At 36.1% G+C, this 26541-nt stretch overlaps 1 protein-coding gene across 1 annotated transcript in view; it reads right to left on the bottom strand.

The window, feature by feature from the left end:
* Positions 1-25838, bottom strand: part of LOC149070150 (uncharacterized) — a 54891-nt gene extending 29053 nt beyond the window's left edge. Inside the window, exon 1 of the mRNA XM_089249875.1 lies at positions 25406-25838. Coding sequence (XP_089106001.1) covers positions 25406-25435 — 30 coding nt within the window. The 5' untranslated portion in view covers positions 25436-25838. The remainder of the gene's footprint in view (positions 1-25405) is intronic.
* Between the last annotated feature and the right edge of the window lie 703 nt (positions 25839-26541).

Raw genomic sequence — 26541 nt, 5'->3', positions numbered from 1 at the left:
GCGCCTTAACGAGTCAGCCAACAGGGCACAAATTCAAACTTGGGGGGGGGGGGGCCCGAATTGATTAATGTTTTCATTCATTGCGAATTTTCATTCTTACTGAAATAATTTCTTGCGTTAATTATGAATTATCATCCATTATGAGATTATTTCTTGAATTAATTCCGAAATTACTTTTTATTTGGTATTGAAATTATTTCTCTTGCTTTAGTATTGGAATTATTTCTCTTGCTTTAGTATTGGAATTATTTCTCTTGCTTTAGTATTGGAATTATTTCTCTTGCTTTAGTATTGGAATTATTTCTCTTGCTTTAGTATTGGAATTATTTCTCTTGCTTTAGTATTGGAATTATTTCTCTTGCTTTAGTATTGGAATTATTTCTCTTGCATTAATTTTGAATTTTCGTCCATTCTGAAATTCTTTCTTGCATTGGTTCTGAAACTATTTCTTTTAATAATTTTTAAATTATTTCTAGCATGATTCTGAAATTATTTTTTTAATTCTGAAACTATTTCTTGCATTAATTATGGAGTCTTTTTTTTTTGTAATAAATGCGAAATTATTTCTTTCACTAAATATAACTCTGCATTTTTTTATCCATTTTAAAATCATTTCTTGCATCAAGTATGAAATTATTTCCACCATTAATTCCGAAATTATTTTTGTAATAATTCTGAAATTATTTTTTCTTTAATTCTGAAATTATTTTTTCTTTCTTTAATTCTGAAATTATTTTTTCTTTCTTTAATTCTGGAATTGCTTATTTATTCTGAAAAATACTTATTGCATTTACTATGTAATTATTTTTGTCTTTAATTCTGAAACTATTTCTTTCACTAATTCTGAAACTATTTCTTTCACTAATTCTGAAACTATTTCTTTCACTAATTCTGAAACTATTTCTTTCACTAATTCTGAAACTATTTCTTTCACTAATTCTGAAACTATTTCTTTCACTAATTCCGAAACTATTTCTTTCACTAATTCTGAAACTATTTCTTTCCCTAATTCTGAATTTATTTACTTTCTTTTATTCTGAATTTATTTACTTTCTTTTATTCTGAATTTATTTACTTTCTTTTATTCTGAAATTATTTTCTTCACTAATTCTGAACTTTTTATATATTCTAAAATTATTTCTTTCTTCATCTCTGAAATTATTTCTTACGTTGATTCTAAAATGACTTCTTTCACAAATTCAGAATTTTTATTCATTGTAAAATCATTTTTACATCAATTCTGAAATTACTTATCGCTTTTTTCCCCTGAAATTACGTCTCGCGTTGGGAATAAAATTTCTTTGTTCACTAATTCTGAATTTTTATCCATTCTGAAATTATTTCTTTCTTTAATTCTTAAAAACGGAAGCTATTCTTTTCTTATCGGGTAAACTCGTGTTTTCTTCGGGCGTTTAAATCATAATGATTCTAAACAAGAACATGATGATGCATTATCACAGTTTTTAACGGTTATACTCAATCAATGTCCAAAAAAAAGAAAAAAAACTCTAAAAAATGTAATTTTCACCATACACTTCAGATATTGATCAACTTCATTTGGCAATTCTGTCCAAAAATATCCTAAACCGTAACAACAGCTGTCAAATTGACCGATTGGTTAGGTTACCGGTATTGTGTTTCTCAACGCATGCTAAAAACACTGTGAAAGATTTGAACCTAATTTATAAGACTTTTACTTTCTTATCTGATTGAATCAATCAAATCAAGAAAAGTAAGGTGATTCGGGGAACCGGAATATAGTTTTCCAGTTTGAGAATATTATGAGATCAATCACGCGTATGATGCTGCAAAACTGATTGTAGATAATTTGTACGCAATTGAATGTAATTGTTCGTTATATCGTATAAGATTCTGATTGCTTTGACCGAATTCCAAATATAGCCACTACCCGACTTACAAACTTTTCGAGTTACGAACAGAAAAATTATTGTCACTCTTGCCGAATCCCAGATCGATTCCGGTTGACATACGGCAAAATTGAGGAGTACTCTTCTCGTCTTAGTTCTGGATTTAGGCTGGAAGAAGATTCCATGTATATCAGGAGGTTCTTAAAAATTTTCAGCCACGATCCAAAATCAACAACAAGATCAGTTTTGGGATCCATGGGACTGTTTATTCTTCGAAATTAGTGAAACCAGTGACGCAATAAGTGCATTTATAACAGGACTGCAAGTGGATTCTTATTACCCTACTTAGATGCCCCTGCGAATGAACCACAGCTAAAGCTTCCCTGGCTGTAAGTGGATGTGAATGACCCATCTCGGGAGCCCTTGTGAATCAAGTTTGGGTCACGACCCATAGCTCAAGAATCCCTGACTATTAGCAGATTTGAAAGACTCATCTCAGAATCCCCTGTGATCCAAGTTTGACTCGCGCCCCCACAGGTTAAGAACCCCGGATGCATATCAATCAATGATTCGCTATCTAAACCGTAGGGCTCCCCTGGAATCCTGGGAGCTACGAGCAGAGAACAGGTAAAAGGGAAGCCACGGCAATAAAGGGCTGTTGCAAACTGTCGTGATAAATACTTGCATGTAATAATCACAATTATTACATGCAAGTATAACATATATAGCATGACATATATAATAACATATAGTATCATAACACATTTTGTTCGTTTACATGCTGCACACCGGTTTGAAACCAACAGCCAACTTAAATTTTCTTTTTACAGATAACTCAGTTTAGTTTTTATTCGACAGGTGGCAGTAGTAGTCCTATATTTTTGTGATGGATATTTTTTCCGATAGTATGTTTTTTTGTGCAGAAGAGAAAATGCGGCGTAAATATTTCTACAATTTTAGAATCAATTGCAGAATTTTTCGAACCCCAAACTATTAGGACCGTGAAAATAGATCTAAATACGTTGACTGCAAATGTGCATTATTTCTGCCAGAGAAAACATTTCTGTCGAAATTTCACGCATGTGTGTAGGAACACTTGCATCATCATCGGTGAAAAAATTAAAAAAAAACAAATAAATTTTTTTGTTATCTTTAATATGCCCGAGTCGAGCATGTGACGGAAAAAATACATGCCTGGCCAAAATTTTTACATGCCCGGGCATATCGGTCCAGCTCTGTTGAGCAGCGTCACAATTTGGCTAATCTTTTCTCTTATTTAGCTGCAAATTTATTTTTGCTTGATTAACCAATTAATGAGAATTGAACGGAAACTCCTAATCAGGAATCCAGGAAAAAGTGTAGTACCCCTTCAGAAGTCACCAAAATATATCTACTGTGCCAACACCTTCTACAGCAGAAAGCCTCCGCGCGAACCTTTCACGTCACTGAAGTCGTCCATTTCACCTGCAGCAATTGGATAAAGCAAGCCGACGCGTATGCGAAATCTTTACTTTTTTTTGCAGTATATTCGATGACTATAGGTGAAATGGATGACTTCAGTGACGTCATGAGCTACGCACGGAGGCTTTTTGCTATAGGTGTTGACTGGCCAGGTAGTGGTCGAGTGGTCTTAAGTGACGGACTCGCAACGCGGGAATCCGGGTTCAAACCACCCCGTCGCCGCAGTGGTGGTCGGCTGAAGTTGGTTTTCTGCGGTTCACAAATTCGAGGCGCGAATGCGAGCCTATCTCCCAGTTAAAAGGTCTCGCCGCAGGTCTACAACGTTACAATTATTCATTCATTACACTTCATTCACTATAAGTTGCGAAAAACTCATTTTTTAAAAAATTGATTGCAGATGGCAGCACTACATATAACAAGCATTACACAGAAACAAACTTCACGGAAGTTTCACTACACACACACACTCCAACATGCACCAATTCGTTAGACGTTCTGCAGAGGAATGTGGACGAGGTGCATGTCTGGTTTAGTAGTAGTAGTATAGGTGTTGACTGTGATCCATCGTGAGTAGCAACAGGGCAATTTCTGCTTTCTCTCCGGTCACGGGTAATTCTGGAGGGGACAAAAATTCTGTCCCTTTTTCCCCCCTTCTTTAACGGTACAGTAATATGTTTGTGGGGAAAAAATTTTTCCTCTTCTTATTCCTCGGATTTTTTGTCTTTTTTTTTCAATAGCTAAAATTCTAAAAAAGAAAATCATTTGCGATTCCAGATTCCATTGCAAAAATAATTTGTCTTAATGTTTCCCACCGCCCCTGTTATTTCAGCGGTAGAGAGTTCTCGAAACAGTCTAAGTGAAGAATTCTGAATGCGAAATCCACAATCATTTTCCGACACCAAACAACCCAACAATGAGGAGGATAACAACAGATTTCAACAAAGACAATGGAAAAAAAAACCCATCAGACGTGAGCAACAAGCTTAGAATAGGTACATTAAACATGGGGGGGGGGGGAAACAATTACAAGAAAAAAACAACCAGTCTATTTCACACCGAAGCTTTTTTTTAGTCTTGAAATCCCATAGGGGAGAAACACGAAAAATATATCCTCATTGACTAGAACTTTCTTGACACTTATATTGAACGTCATGAGCTTGGAAATACGCACTTACGCGATACATTTGCGTAACTGATTATAGGCAAAACCTCAATCCGTCGAATTAATGTAACAAAAAAAAAAAAAAAAACCCACACAAAAAATCAAATAGACAACAACAATCGAACAAAAGCGATAATGGACTAAAAAAAAAACAAACCAACAACACCAATCCACAATGCAGGTCAGTGAAACACAATTCAAAACACATTAAGGTCGGGGAAAACTGTTGTGTCCTCTCTCATCAATTCACGGCTGTATCTGGCTTTTTTTTCTTCATCCAGTTTGTCTAAAAAGCCAATATTCATCTGCCACTGAGATAAATAAAAAGTCCACTCCCTGGACTCTCTTGTCACAACAATGAATTTTTACTGTAAAAAAAAAAATGAGAGAGGAAAAAGTAAGCTTGGATAACCTCGAAACTTGGACATCGGGAACGAGAGAGAGAGATGTATTAAAAAGTTTCTAAAAATTGAAAAGGGTTAAAACAACCGTAAACTTGATCAAACGGAACGAGGTCTATTTTTTTTTGTAACGTCTCAAGGTAAGTGTCCGAACGACGTTTACCTTCTTCGATCAATCACCTAGCGGTGAAATAAATAAATAAACAAATAAGATCGCTGTGCAGAATCTAGATCGAGGTAATGCTCCAGACTTTCGAAATGTCTACTTTTCGAGAAATTCATAATCAAAATTGAATGGACTTTCATCGTCTTTTTCTCAAGCCAATTCAACATAAATGATCAATTGACCATTTGGTTTTTTAACGGCCATTATGTGCAGTAGAATTAATTGAAAAGGGAGTTCAGAGCCAACTTGCGGATCGGATGTTAGGATATTTGTTCGTTGCACCGGAAAGTAGGCACGATGACCGAACTGCACTGCTGTACTACATTCCTTTCATAATTGTTTGGTAATTAATTCCTGTAATTATAAATGATCTCCTTCCCTAATTCTATACCGTGTCACTTATTCAAGAAATTTCAGTGCAAATTAGTGCGTTTTGCGCAAATTCGAAACTACTGTGTTTCTGGAGTTCAACTCATGTTTTCATGCTTCCTGTTTGACCAAACGGAACACATGGTAACCTTACTTACAACCGGGATTTTTTTTTCGGATATAATTATCAACCGTTATCACAAACTGCAAGTCCCGGTGAGATCACATTAAGCGGCGTGCACTGTACTTGAAACTCAAAAACCGTCAACTTAAACACACTGGCCAGCGACAATGGTTCATAGGCTCCAAAACAATGACCTTCAAAACGTTCTTTGGTTTCCACACTTCTCAAACATCGTATTTTCCAACAATGTCGAGACATGGCCAGAGATGTTTGCAGACCAGAGATTTATAAATGCGTCAGTTGCACCGGAAAGTAGGCATGATGGTGGAACTGCACTGCTGCACTACATTCCTTTGTAATTTTTTTTGTTAATTAATTCCCTAATTCTTAATTAACTACCGGATAAATTTTCCATTAAATTTTTATGAAAATTAGTATTATTCAGATAGGATAAGTACATATCCATTTCGAAACGGCAGTGCTTCCGGAATTCAACTTGCTGTAACCTTGCAGACCAGAGACTCGATATTAGGTCAGTTGCACCAGAAAGTAGGCATGATGGTCGAACTGCACTGCCTGCTGGACCCAAATGCCTTTACAATTAATTCTCTCTCTCTCTCTCTCTCCTGAATACTTTGATAATTAATTCCTAATTCCTGATATAATCCCCCTTTCCTAATTCTATACCAGGTCATTTGTCCGAGAAATTTCGGTGCCAAGTAGGACTACTTAGGTAGGAGTTCAGAATTGATTCGAAACTACCGTGTGCTTCCAGGATTCAACTCGTGGAAGTCGTGCAGGACCAGAAGTTTTGGAATGCGTCAGTTGCACCGGAAAGTAGAAATGACGGCTGAACTGTAATGCTGTACTACAACTCCTCTGATTCTTAACCGGGTAATATTCAAACCAATTTGAAACGGTCAGTTGAAAGTTTCAGTTCCTGCAAAATTTCAGGATTTCAAATAATTTGACATGGACTTATATTTTAAACTCCGTGCAGCCATATGCAAAGCTGGAATTGCACCGGGCAATGACCCAGTTTGAAATTAAGGGTTTCAGTACAACAGTTCAATTCAGTCATCATGCCGGCGCTTTCCAATTCCAACCGACTCATACTGCATTGATTACGTAGAAAGCTATACTGGAGAAAATTCTTATATTAAATCAGAATTATCAGAAAAAAATTCCGCCATTTTTCTCCCCCCGTAAAAAGTTATATAATTGAAGTTCCAAAATTTCTCAGAAACAAATATAACTGGCTTGAATTATCTTTCAAAATCTCCATATCTAATACTGTGACCGGTATTTGTTGAATCACGTGACTAATGGAGTCGTTAGTGATCGGTTCCGCGTAACTTCACGTTTATTGATGTTCTACATAGAGTAACGCTCATCAGACCATGCTAAGTTTGTGCCGTAAAATAAATGGATTATCCATGTCCAATTATTATCATTACTGCATCTACAGAGATTATCTTTATGTGGTTTTTCTTTACGCGTTCCGTCTACACGGAAGAATGACTGGTAATGGCTTCTCGTGGAAATTATTTCGAACTGAAAGTAAAAATTTACGAACAAATTTTTTAAAAACGTAGGTCACTCCAATTTTCTTCTTTATTTTTTTTTGTGCGTTAAACTAATTTTAGAACATTGCTGAGACACTTCCCGAGCCAAAATATCAAAACCCATAATTATTCCCTCTAGGCATTAATAAACTTTTGTCATTATTTGAAAAATTTAATGGAAGAATTCTGGAAATTCTCAACTGACAAGGTTTTCAAAATGTCATACATTTCATCTTGCCCTGAAAGGGACACAAAAAAGATCACGGGTTAAGTCGGGACTGTGGGTGCAGATGACCCAAGAATTGAGTGTCTAGACCAGTGATTCCCAACGTGAGCGTTAACACCCCCTGGGGGGCGATGGAATGTTCCAGGGGGGCGGTAGAAGTAACGGGTATAACATAGCATCCTATGGGTTAGATTGCGTTGGGGAGCGATGGGAGAAAAATATTTCTGAAGAAGAGGGCGATAGGACAAAAAAGGTTGGGAAACTATGGTCTAGACAGACTAAAAAGTCAAAAGTACTGAGATAAATGTTAAGTCTTGACACTGTCGTGATACGAAAGGGGGAAGAAACTCATTGTCATGAGTCCATAAGACTTTGGTTGTTGTTGTTGCGAAATCTGTTGAACACAATTGACGCATAATTTACGTTAACTTTCTGTGACGTAACAGTTCGTTGTTTTTTCAAGAAATCACTTCTCCAAAATTTTGAAGGAAATGGCAACCGTTTGTGTCTCAAGCACTTTGAGATATCTTTGGTCAATTTGATAAGAAGTTTTCACCTTTATAAACAGGAATTGTTCGTTACTGTTTCGTTTCTGGATTTCATGAGGAACATACAGGTTCTATTATCTGTTACTATGTTGTATACAGAATGTTTAATCCTCTTAACGATCACGGACGAGATATCTCGTCCTAAAGCAGATCGAAGAAATTTAGCTCTCCCGGGTTTTTCTTACGTCTTTTCTCAAAGCTCTATTAGTTTCTATAAACGAAAAATGTTTTCTTCTCTCCCCGTTCTTTATATACTCCTAGTGATTAGATTAGTGATTTAGTGTGATTTTTTGTGATTTTTTTCCCAAACTTATAATACGCATAATGAATCTTTCTACTACATGTTTATAAGACGGAGGAAGAGAGGGAGAATAAATATTCAGAAGAGGGTGAGAGAGAGAAAGTAAGGGTGAAAATGAAATCAACTGCCACTAATCTTCTCTACCCACTTTGTATTTCAAATATACCGATACTTCGAATACAGGTCATCCAAATTTGGTGCCAAAATCCTGTACGTGAAAGGGGTTACCTCCCTTTATGGAAGTTTTGCAACTCGCATCACTACTAAGTCTGTTTCCTGTGTTCTGTCATAATATCTATAAACTAAAGACTTGCAACTTTTCTCTCCCTGAAATGGTGATGCAGAATGATTTGTACTGAAGATGATCGAATGACTAGAGCCTGGTTGAATCTCCTTGTAAATATGATTTGATTTTCATGAAATTTATTACTAGCATCGACTAGATTTCTCGACAAACAAGATTTGCTTTGCATTTCGACACATTCACGAGTATCTCGCCTTTTTGATAACCTCTTATTTGGTCGTTTACGAGTCCAAAGATACCGTAAAGTGAATTTCTCAACATCTTAACATTTTTTTCTTATGGTATTTCATTTATACCCGCTTTCGCATTATAACATTTGTTACAGTTTGGTGCGGATGGTTAGCTTTTTTTTTCTCACCGTTTTAACAAATCCTATTCCCACCGGGACGACCGACACCAGATGAATATGAGATAGCCTTTGGGCTGGAACGAGCCCATAAACCATCTTACATTAACCATCATGGAACCACCGCAATAATTGGATGATGAAACGACTCCTAAAAACGAGCTGTGACCTGCAAATCCTTAGGCTATTACAAACCATCATCTAACCGTGTTTTGTAATATTTAAGTCCCGTTGAAAACCCAATGTAAAATAATCAATATCCAACCACAACAAGTTAATGAAGCCATTTATTATTAATACAATAATTTTTTGCTACGCATGTTAATTCGTTTGGGCCCTAGAGGATCTCGTAAGGACCATCAGAAACCTAATTAAATAGGGCAAGGATTGGTCTCTCGGCCCGTAAGTTGATCGGAGCCATTCGATTTTGCCATGACACTTAATAGATCGAGGTGATTTGGTTTAGTATTCTCTTGTTATTAATTGTAATATCGAACGTTTTGCCTTATACAAGAAAGGAAATCACTTTCACCACTCCTTGACTTTCTCGCCATATTTTTTTTTTTTTTAGGTTAGAGGAAAAAAAACATGGCGGCTGCCCTTTCGTGAAATAAATCCCTTAGGCCTTTATTGCCTTCAAGGGAAGAAAAAAAAGGCCTTATTGCCTATATCACTTCCTGAGGTCATGTAATGAAAAACCGGAACGATTACCTTGGAACCTAATTTCCATGTATATTTATTTATTTATTTTTTCTTCTCGATCATCAATCAAGATATTGATTGCAAGTTGATCGAATTTCCATCTCTCTTCCCGTCTGAGAAAAAAATGAATTAAATAGTTTTGATTATTTAGTTTATTTTCATTTATTTTTTGTCCCAATCTTTGCATAAAAAAATGTTCTTTTTTTGTTTTTGCTCGGCTTAAAAACTATGAGAATGACCGTGCGTACGTACATGTGCGCAGTTGCAACACTAATAGCCGATGCACACCTGTGCGAAATTTCGAAGGAAACTAGGGAGGATGAAGGCCATTATTGCACTGCAGTTTCGACATGGTAGAAAATGTATCGTTGTGAAATATCCACGTTCTTCTCGGGAAGGATATTGGTTGGTTAATTATGGATTGAGTGAGGATATATGTGGAAGAAGTTTGAAGGTGCTGAAGTAAATTTGTGTGGTAAAGTAATCTTTCCATGATTTCCACATGGCTAAGCGATTGTTTCATGATTTAGGAGCTTCCACCCCAAATTTAAACTGCAGATATGAACAAAACTAACACAAGAACCGTTGACTCGAGTAGTGCTGATCCCTTCAATGCTTGTTGTGCTCAGCAATACGCCCAAGCTGGGCCATTTTCATAGCACTATGGGCCTCCGGTCCAAAGTGATTATTTGAGTCTTTCCAAACTGAAAGTACAGGGTATCACATAAATTCGTAAACAATTGTTTAAGAATTCATAAAAATTGGAGGAATTGGAATAGAGTACCTCGGTAATTCGTCACCTCGTGTAATCGAAAAATTATGACGGCTTAAGCGGAGTGACGACTTAACCAAAGTACCGTCAGTTTAATGTTCAATGCTGTGAAAATTGTATAAATTTAAAGTAATATAACATTTTTTAAAATATGAATTTTTCTTATAGGCTTCCTGGAAGGACATTTGTCCCTTGGGGCCACACAGATGTCTTTATTGTTTGAGTGCGCGCTTAGCGCTCAATTTCATATGTATATTTGTGTATTGTTCAATTAATAAAAAAAAAAAAAAAATTTACAATATATTAACAAAACTTATTGATTGCAAAAGAAACACTTTTGCACATTTTTTTTACCTTTTTCTAAGCTCTAATTACTTAACTTATTGTGGTAAAATAAACTGGTAAACTTTGATTTATAATAGTAATTTTTAATTTAGACTAATCCCACTTTTCACTTGAGGGGGGCCTTGGGTAGTTAAAAGCATACGTTAGAAGACCTCACCTTTGGAAAAAATGTCTGGTTATTCAACAAAGATATTTGTTTAAATCTGAAGCAATAAATTAGTGGGTCCCATGCAGAAATCAGTTGAAGCTCGAACAGTCCCCTAACGCAGCGGTTCTCAACCGGTGCTCCGCGTAGCCCCAAGGGCTCCGTTTGTACCTCCCAGGGGCTCAGCGGCGACTAGAGGAAAATAAGAGAGGCCTACCAGGTTCTGAAATAAAATTATGTACAAAAAAGGGCTCCTCGTGTCAAACAGGGCTCCGCCACATAGAAATTATATACTGAAAAGGGCTCCGCGAGTCAAAAAAGGTTGAGAACCGCTGCCCTAATGTATCAAAAATGTGAGTCGGCAAATGGATTTCCCCAGCTAACTTTCGTCCTTTGAACTGTTTCGTTTTGGTACATAAGGATTTTATGGTGAATTTTGAGCATATACGCCAATGCTGTTAACAAGCCTTTTTTTTAAAGGGAGTCATAAAATGAATCTGTTCCATTCTCTCAAACTTTTTCCGTAGTGACGGGTTAACCGAGATTTGCGACGAGTAAACGAAGGTTTAATAACATTGTCGTCTATGAAAGCTAGACGGGCCTGAAGAAAAACGACGACTTAACCGGAGTGACGACTTATTAGGGTGACGACTTGACGAGGTTTTACTGTATTTGAATGCGGTTTTTTTTGCGAAGAAATTATTCTCACAAAGTGAGATTTTTTTTTTTTAGGGGAACACAAAATTTAGTTCAAATTCTTGTCGATAGAGGGTGCTGGTCTGAAGCAACTCGCATAATTCCAGATCCGAACGTTTTTTCTATCACTTCTGTGTCTGAAACGCTCGTAAGGCTTCAGTCGGCGCTTCGGGGCTCAGGTAAAACAATTTCAACAATAATGATTTATCCACCAATGTTAACAATACAATCAAAACCTTATGTAGTGCCAGTAACAGGAAAATTAACCTACGGGCGGCTGACCACTTAAATGAACTTCAACTGCACCTCAGGTCCCTTAAGTGATACGCAACTGTGCCGTAGGTCACACTTAAGTGCTCTGGGAATGTGCCTCATGGTTCATTTTTACAAAATGAGGTTACGGGACACATCAGATGACCCCAAGGGTGAAATTTGTCCTGTGTGCGATGGGTTGAGCATGTAAGTTGTATCTGAATCTCCTATCGCCACAGCCGGTTCGTTCCAGCTCCCACATATATGGGATATCGCCCACTTTGGGAAACATTAGCCCATAGAAAGGAGCGGGGTGGGGGGAACAAAAACATCTAGCATCAATGCGTGACCATCCATCACAGGAGGAAAAAATTATCCATTCAAAAACGAAATAGAAACGAAATCCTTGAAAGATGTCCAACTTTCACGGACAAGTACGGCCAGCGCGGGTCGAGGACAAAAGATGGACAAAAGGCATTTGTTTCTACACAAGGAAGAGGAAATATGGCAACAACGGGTATTGCGTCAGTCACCAAGAGAAGGATTCCACGGACAGAGAGAATAAGCTATCTCTGACACTCACCTCAAGGGTTAACCTTAACAACTCGGTCCGGTTCCTACAATGGGTGTTGTCCCTACCAACCACAGCACAGAGTAGATAATACTTTCTCGCTCGGAAAAAGGTCATTATTGTTGAAAGGTGAAAACCTTAACCGCGAAGTCACGCTTCTTGGTGTATATGTTAGCGGCGGCGGCATCGCTATCTTTTCCCGTGAACAATCGCGTAATAACACTCAACACACACACACACACATGAGAAATCGATTGTATTCACTTCATAATGATGTTGAAAAGCTTAACGAGTTTGTTCGGTTACGCCTTGGAATTGTACGAGCAGCGAGAAACGTTCAATTACTCCTAGAGTCAAGAGAACGCAAGACATTTACGCATTTCGCATTCCGCATACGTTATGCGGAATGTGAGCATCACAATCATTATATGTTTCAGTAAGCTTCGTACGCATCCCCACGCCTAAAAAAACCTCCTACACATTTCTAGGGGGATAAGCAATCTCATGCATTTAAAGAGAACGCAAGGCTCCTGTGAATTTCGCAAGCATCCTATGCTGTTGTCCGGCAATGCCGTTGTCCTACACATTTCAAGGGGCAAGCTGTCCTCTATAGTATTTGTAAAGAACGCAAGTACCCTACGCATTTCAAGAAGGTGAGCAAGCTATATACGCATTTCTACGGCTATGCAATTCTCCTACATATTTCTAAGAGCAACAAATCTTTTTATTTCTTTATAGAATGCAAGCCTCCTACGAATTTCTATGTGCAAGCAATCTTCCTATGCATTTACCGGGAACTCAACATTCCACTCATTCCAAGGGGTACATAAGCTCCGTAATCATTTCTACGGCTAAGTAGTCCTCCACATTTCTGGGTATAAGAAATCTTCCTTCTCGCATTTCTGCGGCTAAGCAACCCTTCTAAGCATTTCTAAGAAACGCAAGCATTCTACGAATTTCAGCAGAGGGGGGGGGGGGGGGGCTGACGCTAGCTTTCTACACATTTCGACGGCTAAATCAATCTTCCATATTTCTAGGGATGGACAATCTTCCTCCGTAACATAACGACCCAGCAATCCTCCTACGCATTTCCAAAGAACGCAAATATCTTACGCATTCCAAGGGGTTGGGTACGTAAACTTCGTGCACATTTCTACGGCTAATCAATCCTCCTAAGCATTTCTTAGGAATGCAAGCATCCTACGCATTTCAAGAAGGAAGATTCGTACACATTCCTATGGTTATGTAATCCTAATGAACATTTCGATAGGGTAAGCAATTTTCCTACGTATTTGAAAGGGCACATAAGCTATCTGTGCATTTCTATGGTTAAGCAATCCTTCTAAGCGTTCAAGGGAACAAAAGCATCGTAGTCATTTCAAGGGGGGGGGGAAGCATTTCTACCGCTATACGATTCTCATGCACATTTCTAGGGGAAGGCAAGCATCCTGCGCGATTCAAAGGGTAGGCAATCCTAGAATGCATTTCTACTGCTTAGCAATACTAGCGCGTATTTATACGTCTAAGCAATCCTCATGCACATTTCTATAGCTAAGCAATGTTCATGCACATTTCTAGCACTAAACAACAAGGGCGTACCCAGGATCCGACCTAGAGAGGGGGGAGGGACAATCCACCGATACTAAATTTATGCGTCTGTGCTGTGTGTGTGCCAATTATTTCACTTTAATTTCTTTTGCGGGGGAGCTGCCCCCCCCCCCCCCCGCAAAATCCCTTGCTGGGTACGCCCATGCTAAGCAATCTTCCAACGCATTTCAACAACTACGCCATTTGGTATGCAACAAGAGCAACAGGCTTGGTGACAGCTTGACTACAGCTAAGCGATTTTTGCGTACACATTTCTAAGCAATCTTTTTACAAATTTTAAGAGCTGAGCAAGCTTGGTACGCATTTCTATGGCTATGCGATCCTCGTACACATTTCTCGGGCTAAGCAATCTCCGTACACGTTTTAAAAGGTTGAAAAGCTAATCACAAATTTCTAAGGCGATGAAATCCTCCAAAGCATTTTTAGAGGAACGTGAACCTCTTAAGCATTTCGAAGGTTACGCCTTCTACGCATTTCTGACATACTCTAAGCCAGTGGTTCTCAACCGGTGCTCCGCGGAGCCCTTGAAGCTCTGTGTGCACTTCCCAGGGGCTCCTCGGCCACTTGAGGATAATGAAATGAATCAAAAAATTTAATGAACAAACAAAAAAAAGAGTGCTAAAGGGTACCGCCATATAAAAAATATACTAAAAAGGGCTCCTTGAGTTAAACAGGGCTCCGCCATAGAATTTATACACTACAAAGGGCTCCACGAGTCAAAAAATGTTGAGAACCGCTGCTCTAAGCATTTCTAGAGTACGCAAGGCAGTGCCGTCTTCATGTATCTGCCCTAACGGGCACTGCTAGGGGAGGGCTTCCACTGCAGAGGAGGGGCCATATGAAAACAAGATCTGGTTGAAATTTTAGATAGTAAGCATATAAATTGGTAGATCGGGGCACTTATGGTCAGGTAAAGGGCTTCTGAAAAAAAAAAAAATCGCTTCGCCCGAGGGCCCATAACGCTCTTAACACAGCCCTGACGCAACGCAAACCATTCTTGGACTATGCAAGTCTCCTATACGCATTCCCATTTGAAATAGTACTTGAAGCATGAAAAATATCGAAAAAAAGACCACTATTTCATAAAAGTAATGGATATTGTACAAAAAAAAACACGTACAATAAAACCGGAAAATAAAATACTCAAGAATTTTTCTGAATGGAAAAAAAAGCGGCTCGTGTGGAAAATGACGTTCACGCGCGTCTCACTATTCGCTTTTGTGACGTCATTATAACAAATTACTATTGTTGTTGTTGTTGTTACTGTATTTATTGAGGTTGTGCGACAAAAAACGAGCCATTTTTTTACGCATTCCGAGTCACGTGACACCCATTGACACGTATTTCCATTCGCGGCAACCTTTACTCGTTTATTTATTTTTTCTTAAAGACTTCGCCAGAGCAAGAATTCCTCTATACGGCAAAGTAAAAAAAAAGGTCACGTGATATGAATTACAAATGAGAGAGAGAGAGAGAGATAATTTTCCGCATCCTAATTTCCAAACGAGGAAAAGATAACATAGCGAAAAAATATATATGAATAAATAAGTAATCGAATCGCGGCGCATTTTTCGATTGAATATTCATGGCCCGCGGGGAACGGAAATGCACCGCGAGTCGATTAATTCACTTAAATTCGTGCGGCCGGGTAAAAAAAGGAATGCCCCCATAAAGGTATCTATAAAATGATGGTGATGATGATGATGATGATGATAATAATAGTGACGAAATATCCGAGCACGATAATGTCCAGCATCCTGTCAGGTGTCTAATGGACATGATGATTTCCGGTCAGTTTCGGTTTTTTCCTGCTGTGGGAAAATGCGGTTTCCATTTACGTTGGTTGCATCGATAGGAAAATTTTATTCGGAATCGATCGATCAGAAAAAGGAATTTTTGGTTCCCTTTAAGGGCAGAATTTTTTTCACACGGGGCCGCTTCAGATTAAATTCATAGGGTTTGGAGAAAAAGAAAAAAAATATATATGCTTCTGTATATAATCACGTGCGGATGTTATAGGGATCTAGGGCTTCAACCCGGCCAGGGCCTGATTATCTTTCTTTTGTTTTAGACCGCACATCGTCCAGGCTGTACTGGCAATCCCCAGATAGGGCCCCGAAAATTTTAACGACACATACAGTCGAATCCCGTTTTAACGAATACCGTTATAGAGAAAATCTCGTTTTAACGAACACTTTTCTAATCCCCCAAATAAGTTTACATCGGAACAATGCTATGTAACCTGGAATTTCTTTATAACGAAATTTCGTTTTAACGAAGTGATTCATCCAGTCTCTTGGCGTTCGTTATAACGGGATTCGACTGTACTAGTTGAAAGGATTCGACTGTACTAGTTGAAAGTATCCGACCATAGTTGCAAGGGGCTCCATAATTTCAGCTTTGCTCAGGAAACCCCCCACAGCTCAAAACCGCGCCCTGCTCGAAAAATTATTAAAAATATTTGAAAAAAAAATGTTTATGTTGTTTAAAAATGTCTAAATTTCATTTTAAAATATAAATTAATTAAAAAATCCTATACAAATACAAATACAAATACAAATACAACGCCACAACAGGCAAAATGCCCAACGAGGTGGCTGATAAAAAGATGCCCATAAAAATATGGATGTCATATGTTTCAAAAACACAGCAACCCAATTACTAAACTAATTAAAATTCACAAAAATTTATTGAATATATTTCTTACAGAAATGTCAATTCATGATCAAAATTGAATAGAAAAATATTCCAAAAATATTAATAAAAGTTAAAAATATTAAGGAAAAATGCTTCAATTTTACTTTGAAAATAAATTAATATTTGAAAAATTAAAATATTTCTAGTTTGAGATATCATAGTCATTTCATTGATTCTATTTAAAATTAATAATATAACTAAAATTAATTAGAAATATTAATTTTAGTAAAAATTAATTTAAATTAATTTAAATAAAATACAATTGTGATCAAAATTAAATTTTAAAAAAATTTCAAAAATATTGATTTAAAAATATTTTTATAAAATACTCAAAATTTATTTTAACAATACAAATAAATTAAAGACAAGAAGACACACAAGACTCATTAAAATCAATAAAATTTAAAAAATTAATTAGAAATATCAAAAATAGGCCAATTTACAATCAAAAATATTATTTAAAATTAAAGATATTTAAAGAAATGCTTAAATTCTAAATATTAATGAAACACCCAAAATTAATTGAAATGAATAAAATTACAAAAACTAATGTGGAAATATTTTTCGAGAATAAGCCAATTTACGAATAAATTAAATATAAAATATTTGTAAAATATTAAAAAAACAGAAATTAAAATTAAAAACATTTAGAAAATGCTTAAAATGCATAGAAAATAGAAAAATAATCTCTAACACCCAAAATTAAACAAAGTCAATGAAATAATGATTGATTAAATTTTTTTTCCAGAAATAGGTTGATTCATGATCAGAATTAGATCTAAGAATATTTATAACGAATTGAAGAAAAGATTAATTAATATTAAAAATTAAAAAATACTGCTTAAAATCTATGTAAAACAATAAACATTTAGAATAAAAATCAAAACCATTAAAACAATTAATGTTAATAAGAAAACCTTTTCAAAAATAGATCGATTTACTATCTGAATTCAATCAATAAATATTTCTAAAATATTGTGAAAAAAATTAAAAATATAAAAAATGCCTAAAATTAATTTTAACAAAACACACCCAAAATAAGTCAAAATCAACAAAATAATTAAAATTAATTAGAAATCTTCATCAAAAATACGTCCGGTCAATCTTTAATCAAGGTAAAAAAAATATTTCGAAAATATTAAAAAGTATATATATATTATTTAAAATTAAAACTGTTTAAAAAAATGCTTAAAATTTATTTTTAAACAAAATAAAGAAAATTAAAACAACCAAAATCAGTTTAAATCAATAAGATGATTTAAATTAATTCGACATCTTTTTCGAAAATAGTTCAATTTAGGATGAAAAAATTAAATAAAGAGTATTGAAAAAAAAATTGGAATTAGAAAAATGCTGGAAAAAAGTATTAAAAAATTTAATTACAACAAAAATTAATTAAAATTAATTAGTAACTTTTTTTTCAAAAATCGGTTGACTTACAACCAGGGTTAGATGCGTAACCCACATAGAAGCATAATAATACACGGAGCCCCCAAACTTAAAAAAATTCATTAACTAACCAACCAAAAAATTCTTGGGGGCGGGGGCTATTTAGATGCTTGCTTTGCCAGGGCCCCCCCCCCCCTTTAAACTGGGCCCTTGAAATATTCTACCAGATATCAAAGACTCCTTGACCGCTCAGCAATTCCAATGCTAATTGCTCCACAGACCTTCGAATTAATTCGAATACCGCGCATTTATGGATTATAAACTACTATAATGGAGAGAGATATAAGACGCATTAGAGCGTAGAATATTCGAGAATACCATTTCCTGCTGGGAAACACAAAAAATACGTATTATCACAAAAATATAACCTCAAGGAAAGTGAAGACAGAAGAAACAGGTTCAAGATCCGGTGTAAGGAGCGAAAAAGAGAACCTCTTAAGACGACGACATATCATTTGGATCACACACACACAAAAAAAAAAATTAATTAATATATCATTAATTCTAACCCCAAAAAAAAAAGGAAATGATCAATGGAAGCAAAATATATGTATCAATGAATTTATTTCTTTTACGAGCAGCGGAAATGTCATTGCACGTTTGATTTAGTGATCGGAGATTCTCAAGGAGGCCATATTCAAATTCGTTTTCTTGATTTATGCGCGTCTTGGAGGAAGTGTGGTTTCCTTTGGAATACTTCTTCTTCCGGCCCGTGCAAAAATCTAGCCTATATTCCGTGACCAAGGCTGAAGCAACAATGATATCGATCTGACGGTCGCTTCTTTCAACAATGGGTTAACTGTAATGATGAGATGAGTGTGCGAGAATCGAGACGGAATTTATTGAAGTTCTTATCTATACAAGACACGCGAATTCATGATTCATTAAATATATGGTTACACACGTGCATAACAATGGAACGGTGGAGAAAAATGGATACAAGATATTCCAAAAATGGACAAAAATGAGTACGAGACAGTTCCAACAATAGGCAGAAATGAGTACAAGATATTCCAAAAACGGACAAAAAAGAAATAGGTGTTCCAAAAATGAACAAACATGGATACTAGCCAGTCCAACAATGGATTACTGATAGCCCAAAAATGCCAAAAATGCACAGAAAATAGTCCAACAATGTATATAAATGGGTACAAGAAAGTCCAACAATGCATATAAATGGGTACAAGAAAGTCCAACAATGGATATAAATGAATACAAGAAAGTCCAACAATTGATGTAAATAAATACGAGAAAGTCTCTCAATGAAGTAATGATAGTCAAAGAACGAATACAAGATATAGTCGATCTTAGAACGATAATGTATACATGACAGTCGAATCATGAATCTCTAATATTCCGAAAATGGGTACAAGACAGTTAAAAAATGCACAAAAATAGAAACAAGATAATTCAACAGTTGGGAAAAATGAATAGAAGACAAGACAGTCCAACAATGCGTTAATGATAATGCAAAATGGATAAAAATTAATAAATACAATATAGTTCAAAAATGCAAAAAATACATACATACTAGATAATCCCACAAAGAAAAAAAACGGAAACAAGACAGTTCAACAATGGATAAAATGGGTACAAAGTAGTACAACAATGGAATAATATGATAGTAATGACAATAGAACCACAACATCACACTTTTGAATTGAAATTTCATTTTCAGACACCATGAACAAACATTACAACAATAACTACATGCACACACATCAATATTATCTAATTTAGCAGACGCTTTCCAACAATGGATCAAAATAATAATGATGAAATGAACTCATCAACTCTTTACTCAGAAAATTTCATCTGATTCTGTACTTCCCAACATTGAAACATTGACAACCCACAGTCACTCTATATTTCACAGCAATGACTACACACTGAACATCGTTATCAGTTTAAGAGTTATTATTTAACATTCGGTCAATAATGAGCACAAACCTACACTTCCCAACAATGGGAAGACTACTCCACATAATAATCTCATCAGTCTAATTCCAACAATGGATTGAAAACGCAATAATGAACTCGTCCTCACTGGAACTGAGACCAAATTATACATACATTTCAATTGAAACTCATCTCCATACAAACCAAGTGAATAAGTTTCCGGAAATTGAAGACATACAAAAATTATAATTACTAAAATAATTAATAGTATTTTCTTTTTCGTGTTTTTTTAATTAATTAATTAAAAATTAATCGTGCCATTTTTTTAAACCTTCCTGTCGTATATCCCCTAGTCATTAACCTATATTCTATTATTTCCGTTCTATTAATTCAGCTCGTGGAGATGAATTTCAATTGATTAAATGTATGAATTGATCTCAATAAAGTTATTATTATTATTATTATTTACGAGAGGAATATTTATTATGCCATGACTTTTATGATAATATGGAATAATTTATATTCGTAGAGTGAAGGGGCCCTTAAGACCTCAAAAGGTGAAAAGTTTTTAATCAAAATATTTAATGAGGTTTCTTTCTATTCCAATTCAAAGGGTATTAATCTAGAGCAGGCATCTTCATACACACTCACACACACAACCCGTTGCTCGCGAGCACCACGGTGCTCCCTGAAGCATCCATAGTGCTCGATGCTCATGTCCAATTTCGTGCTCGCGAGCACTTGATCAACGTTCCAGTTAAACACCTTGTACAAATTGTATTTCAAGGATTGAAATCATCCTGAAATCATCACATTCACATGTCAAACTTACCATAAGGGTGCTCTTCTTTTGGTGATGGGTACAGGCAGTGCTCACGACTAGAAAAAGGTTGACTTTTTGGCCCAAATGACTAGAAGACCTCTGATCTAGCATCACGTCCTGGGGTGATTTTTTTTTTTGCATTATAAATTCACTATACAGGGCAGGAGGCCCTCGAAAAATCTTAGAGGGCGAAAAGTATTGGGGAGTACTGAGAGCCCTCTGGTTAAAAATACTTGAAAAATTTTTAGAGCTATTTTGCAACTGATGCTGCAATAAGACGCTATATAATAAACTTATTTGGTGCCATCATGAGAGATCATTTTACATGAAAAATCTTTCGAGATGAATCTAAGGCATTGTTAATGACATGCTTCGATGCTTATCATAGGATATGGACGAGGACCCGTTGAACTGGAAGTTGGTGCGCTATCCACTTGTTTGACGGCTTTGCATAATACGGTTAGAATTCTCATATGGAAAAAAGATGAAATGGATCCTAGGGGCTGGCGGGAATGTAAACCTTACAACCATAGTAAGAGGGGGGGGGGGGAAAAGGAAAATGAAAGTACAATAAAAATCCCGAAATATTCTTAAAGCGTTTCGACACAAACAATGGGTACTGTTTTCCCACATGATTAATGTAACCACTATCACTCTGACCGAGGATCCCACTTCTGACAACAAAGTTTGACTTAAGGGGGTTGGTGCACGCAAATTTTCCAATTTTTAAATACTATGAAATTTTCTGCGTCTAACTGTGTTTTTGTTCTACCTGTATTAAAAATATTTTTAATGCATTTTTTACATTAACTGCTGGCAGGCATTACACATGCTAATGTTTTTCACTAAAATGCGTTTTTCTCAAAACTATGTTTATTGTTAGATAAGGAACATTTTTTTCGAACACCGCTCATTCAAATGTCATGAAACTTTGTGTGTCTCTCACCACTGTAGTGTTACACACTTTAACTAGAGGATTTTTTATTAAAATTATTTTAAAATTTTTTATGGCACAAAATACGGGTACATTTTGATGATTTTTGAAAAAATTGCATATAGGTGGAGTTAAAATTCGATAAAAAAAACAACCAACAATTAAAATCCTAAAAGCTCGTGTTAGAGTATGTAACACTATAGTGTTGAGAGGCACACAAAGTTTCATGACATGTGAATGAGCGATGTTCGGAAAAATGTTCCTTATCTAACAATAAACATAGTTTTGAGGAAAAACGCATTTTAGTGAAAAATAATAGCATGTGTAATGCCTGCCAGCAGAGAGTTAATGTAAACACAGACGCAGAAAATTTCATAGTATTTAAAAATTGAAAAATGTGTTTTTTTGGAAAATTTGCGTGCACCAACCCCCTTAAACAGACGTATTATTTTCCGTTGCGTAACCCGGAGTGAAGATTTAGTTACCAACCCAAATGGGATCCCAGGTCAACGATGATAGTAGTTATATTTGACCCTCTGAAGACGGCACCCATGGTTTGTATCGAAATGCGTTAATAACGGTCAAGGAGCATTGGTTTTATTAATCAGAAGAAAATATTTTTCATGAAAGCGCTTCATTTCTTTTCCTCCTGAAAGTATGAGATTCCAATCTTAATTTACAGAACAAAAATTTAAATCATTTCAACGCATATTCCTCCAATTTAGTTTTTTTCAAATTAAGGGGAAAAAATTTAATTTTTTTTTTTAAATTTTAATGTTGTTTCTATGGACATGGGAAAGTGCAGAAACATATACACAGGGAATATTTTTCATTGATATATCTAAACGGAAGGATCAGAAGCGGGAAGTGAAAGGGGAAAAAAATATGAAAAACAATCTAAATCTAAATTCGGTCGGTAAAAGTTTCAGGAATTTCGTTAAATTAAATTCGTTTCGTAGTTTTCCTTTTGTGATTATATCAGGCAAAGGATCATTTACTTTTCTATAAGCCTTATAATTTATTTACATAAACCTTATTTATTTCTTCCATATAGAGAGACAAGAGGGGACCGTAAAAAATTTAGATTTTTTATTTTTGGGACACACTGTATTTTTACATTCGAAACCGCTACAGAGTGATTTTCGAACGCCTTTTGAGCATTTTTTTAAATTGAAACTGTATCCCTACGATGGACGGTTGATGAGATAAAGGCCGCATTAGCACTTAGAGGACACACTGTACATCTAAATATTCTTCCATTAATTACATCATTAATAATATCGAAAAAAATGTCACCATGCAATGGATATTACCTGCGACATCCCCGTTGATTTAAATAATATATTAATTTTTCTTCTAAATCACACGCCCAAAAAAATAGCCCTACATAATAGACTAAAATATTTGCGAGAGGGGCAGCCCCACCCGACTGAGAAGAAAAAACTTCAGAGCTTGTCTGCACATAGGTAATAAAGGGGTGTTCTGATAAGCCTCGTTTAATACGTTCTTCACTTTTAGAAAATTAATATGCTGATCGACAAATTCCTTATGCTTTCAGGCACCGACAAAGGATTTCAAGCTCTATCTTAACATCGTGGGAACGCGGCGTATTCGAAAATTTCTCCTATCCCGCGTAAAGCAATTTTAAAATACATTCAACTTTTTTAGAAAAAATGCTGCTAATGAACCACACATGCACCTGGTACATATTCCACCGCGGAATTTCTAACGGATTGGTACATGTTGTAATGTACAGTACGTGTAGTGAACCTTCCGTGAGAAGTTTGTTTCTGTGTAATGTTTGTTGTGTGTATAGTGCTGCGATCTGCGCGAGTCAAAAAGGGTTGAGAACCGCTGCTCTAAGTGGCGAGACTTTTTTTATTGGAAACCAACTTCAGTTAACCACTGTGGTGACGGAGTGGGAAGGGCCGAAACTACATGCTTGGTCACCCGGGGCCAGTGCGAATTTTGACGCCCCCTTGTACTGTTGAAGGGGAGGTTTCAGAATGAAATTTGCGACCCCTCGGGGTCACGAGACCCGTCTGCTCCCCCCTACTTTCGTCCCGGGGGTTCGAACCCGGCGCGATGCGAGTCAGTCACTATGATCATTCATCCACCACAGCAGCATATTTGAAAAATATACAATGCAGTATACCTCATTGTAGGAGTTTTTTTAAGGTTGTAAGACGAGCCTCTCTCTCTCATGGCCCCCGCATCCTGAAGCAGGGCCCCTAGGCTGGGATATTTTACGGGCCTCTCCGACCAGACTTTCCCGGGGGCTCCTTTATGATGAATTTATAGAGTGAAAAAATAAAAAAATGATAAAATCACACCGGGCCCCAGGGCTGGAGTCTTGTCAGCTCATCCCTTGTGGTGCCATGACGAGCCTCTCTCCCTTGCGGAGCCACCGAAGTCAGCGCGAGAACTTCCAATTCTTTTACAAAATTTTTCTAAGCGTGACCTTGATATGAAACGAATATGAGGAGGAGCGACACCAAGATTCTACGCGATGGCAAAAAAAAAAAAAGTCGTCTGCTATAAAAGTACATTAAATAAATTATAAATTTATAATAAAATTTATTTCGTTTGAATTGACTTTTTTCATTCATATTTGACCTTTAAATAGGATATTACAGCTGTTACATGCGGCTCGATTACGTAATTCTCGAAGAAATACGGCCCGTAAATACATGTTTTACGTAAGCCAAAAAGTAAATCAGAAATCGGTTTTGCTTATCCATATGATATAAATGCAGTGGTGTCTTAACGGTTAAGAAGAAATTAATTTAAAAGGGCCCCCGCTTGATTCGTGACCCCCCCCCCCATCATCATCCTCATTTCAGAGTTTTATTCACTATAATTTTTTCATTTATTTTATTTGGTAATTCGAAAAATTGTTACTGCTAAAAAAATTTCAGAGTAAGAGGCCCAAAAATACTAATTCCCGGGGGCCCCTAGGAATTCTTATTAACGGCTCTGAGGATGTGATACTTATATATATTATATGTAAAAAGACATGACAAATAAATTTGTGACATGTATTCGAATAAACTACATACTCTTGCACGAATTTGAATTAATTTCGTTTGAATGGATTTCGTCATTTTGACCTAAGACAAATTTTAAACTCTCTTATACGTCCCAAAAAACTTTTAAACTAACGAAAGTTATCTTTATCGAAATACAGCCCCAGGGACGCCAATTCAACTTTTTCCGGGGGGGGGGGGCAAAGAACATGTACTCAATATATGTATATATATATATATATATATACCATTTTTAGTGCCCCCCCTGACCCCCCCAAATGACGAGCCTGTACAGCCCTCCAGTTAATGTTTTACATAAACCCAAAACTAAATGAAAAATTTAGTTTTGAACCAAATACATTATACGTATATATGGCATCTTAATAGCTCTGAAAGTATTTCAGGGCCCCCCCCCGAGTCAAACCGCGGCCCCTTAAATCATTTCGGAGCTGTTTTCATAATCTTTTTTTTTGTAATTTAAATTTTTTTTACTGCTTACAAAATTTTTCAGGAGAAGAGACCCTAAAAAATATTCATCCCCGGGGGGGAGGGCAAGAACTCTTACGGCCCTGAGGATTAAATACTGATGTACATTTTTCATATATTATAGTAAAAATAACTCCCATATAAAAACGAACAACATACCTGAAAATTCCAAATGACTGACAGTTTCATGGTGATTATCACAATAAAATGGCGATGAGATGATAAATAATTCCAGGTGAAATCAAAGTGTTTTTTTTATACAATTCAGATCCAATCGATCGATCGATCCATCATCGCGTCAGCAACATTCAATGATAATTCTTGATTTTAACTGCGAAAATGTTCTTTCTACATGTTATATGATAATCCTCCGTTTCACGAAAATAATAAAAGTTATTGTTTTGTTTTTGGATGATTATTGGTAATAATTTCCGAATCACATGGAAATAGCAATAGATTCGATGATAATCCTTCTCCTTTTTCCCCTAATCCGTCAATTATCACGTGTTTATCTCGCGGCAGTTATTATGCTTTCCTCCTTTGAAGAGACACGGTATTTGTTGTGGAGAAAAATGTTGTTTACCTACTGACCAACAGAGACGATTCGAAGCTCGTTTTTACGACGACATCAATCAGAGAAATTGGCGATAACGCGTTACGGATCGCGCCAAGCGTAGCCAAAATTTTGGATTTCTACGGAACACTTTGATGAAATGTTTTGAACGTTCGAATTTTAGTGAAAAGATTACGATCATGTGTGGCCAGGTGCCGTCTTAAAGAGTTTTTAGGGGCTGCCCTGAGTCCCGATTGGAAAAATAAATTGGGGTGTGGAGGGACTGCATGCCACCGTAAAAGATATACGTAGATGTAATCACGGAATTTACAGAAAATTCTCAAAAATACCGAAACTATGGTCTGAAAGCATTGAACGAAAATTGAAGTGAAGTCTAACACAGAAGAAATTTATTGAAGGAAATAAACTCAGAACCATTCAAACAAATTATTTTTGAATTATTGGAATTTCAGAATCAATGAGGGAAATTACACCAGAATTTAAGTGAGAAATAAATTCGAAATTGTGCCCAATTTACGGAATTATTCAAAGAAATAAATTCAGAGATAGTGAAGGAAATAATTTTACAGAATTATTGAGAATCAAGAATTATACGGTGAAAACACATACTTAGTGAGAGAAATAAATTTATATATAGAATTACAGTCGGCGCCCCGTTTAAACGGGTAAAAAATCCCCCGTCACCAAAATTTCTCCCAAACAGGCAAAGTTCTCCGCTTAA

This window comes from Pholcus phalangioides, unplaced genomic scaffold (genome assembly GCF_987345545.1).
Source record: "Pholcus phalangioides strain wild (caught in Gottingen) unplaced genomic scaffold, Ppha-v1.0 ptg000022l_1, whole genome shotgun sequence".
Taxonomy (NCBI): Eukaryota; Metazoa; Arthropoda; class Arachnida; order Araneae; family Pholcidae; genus Pholcus; species Pholcus phalangioides.
The sequence above is the reverse complement of the archived record's forward strand: the minus strand, read 5'-3'. Positions and strand labels throughout refer to the sequence as shown.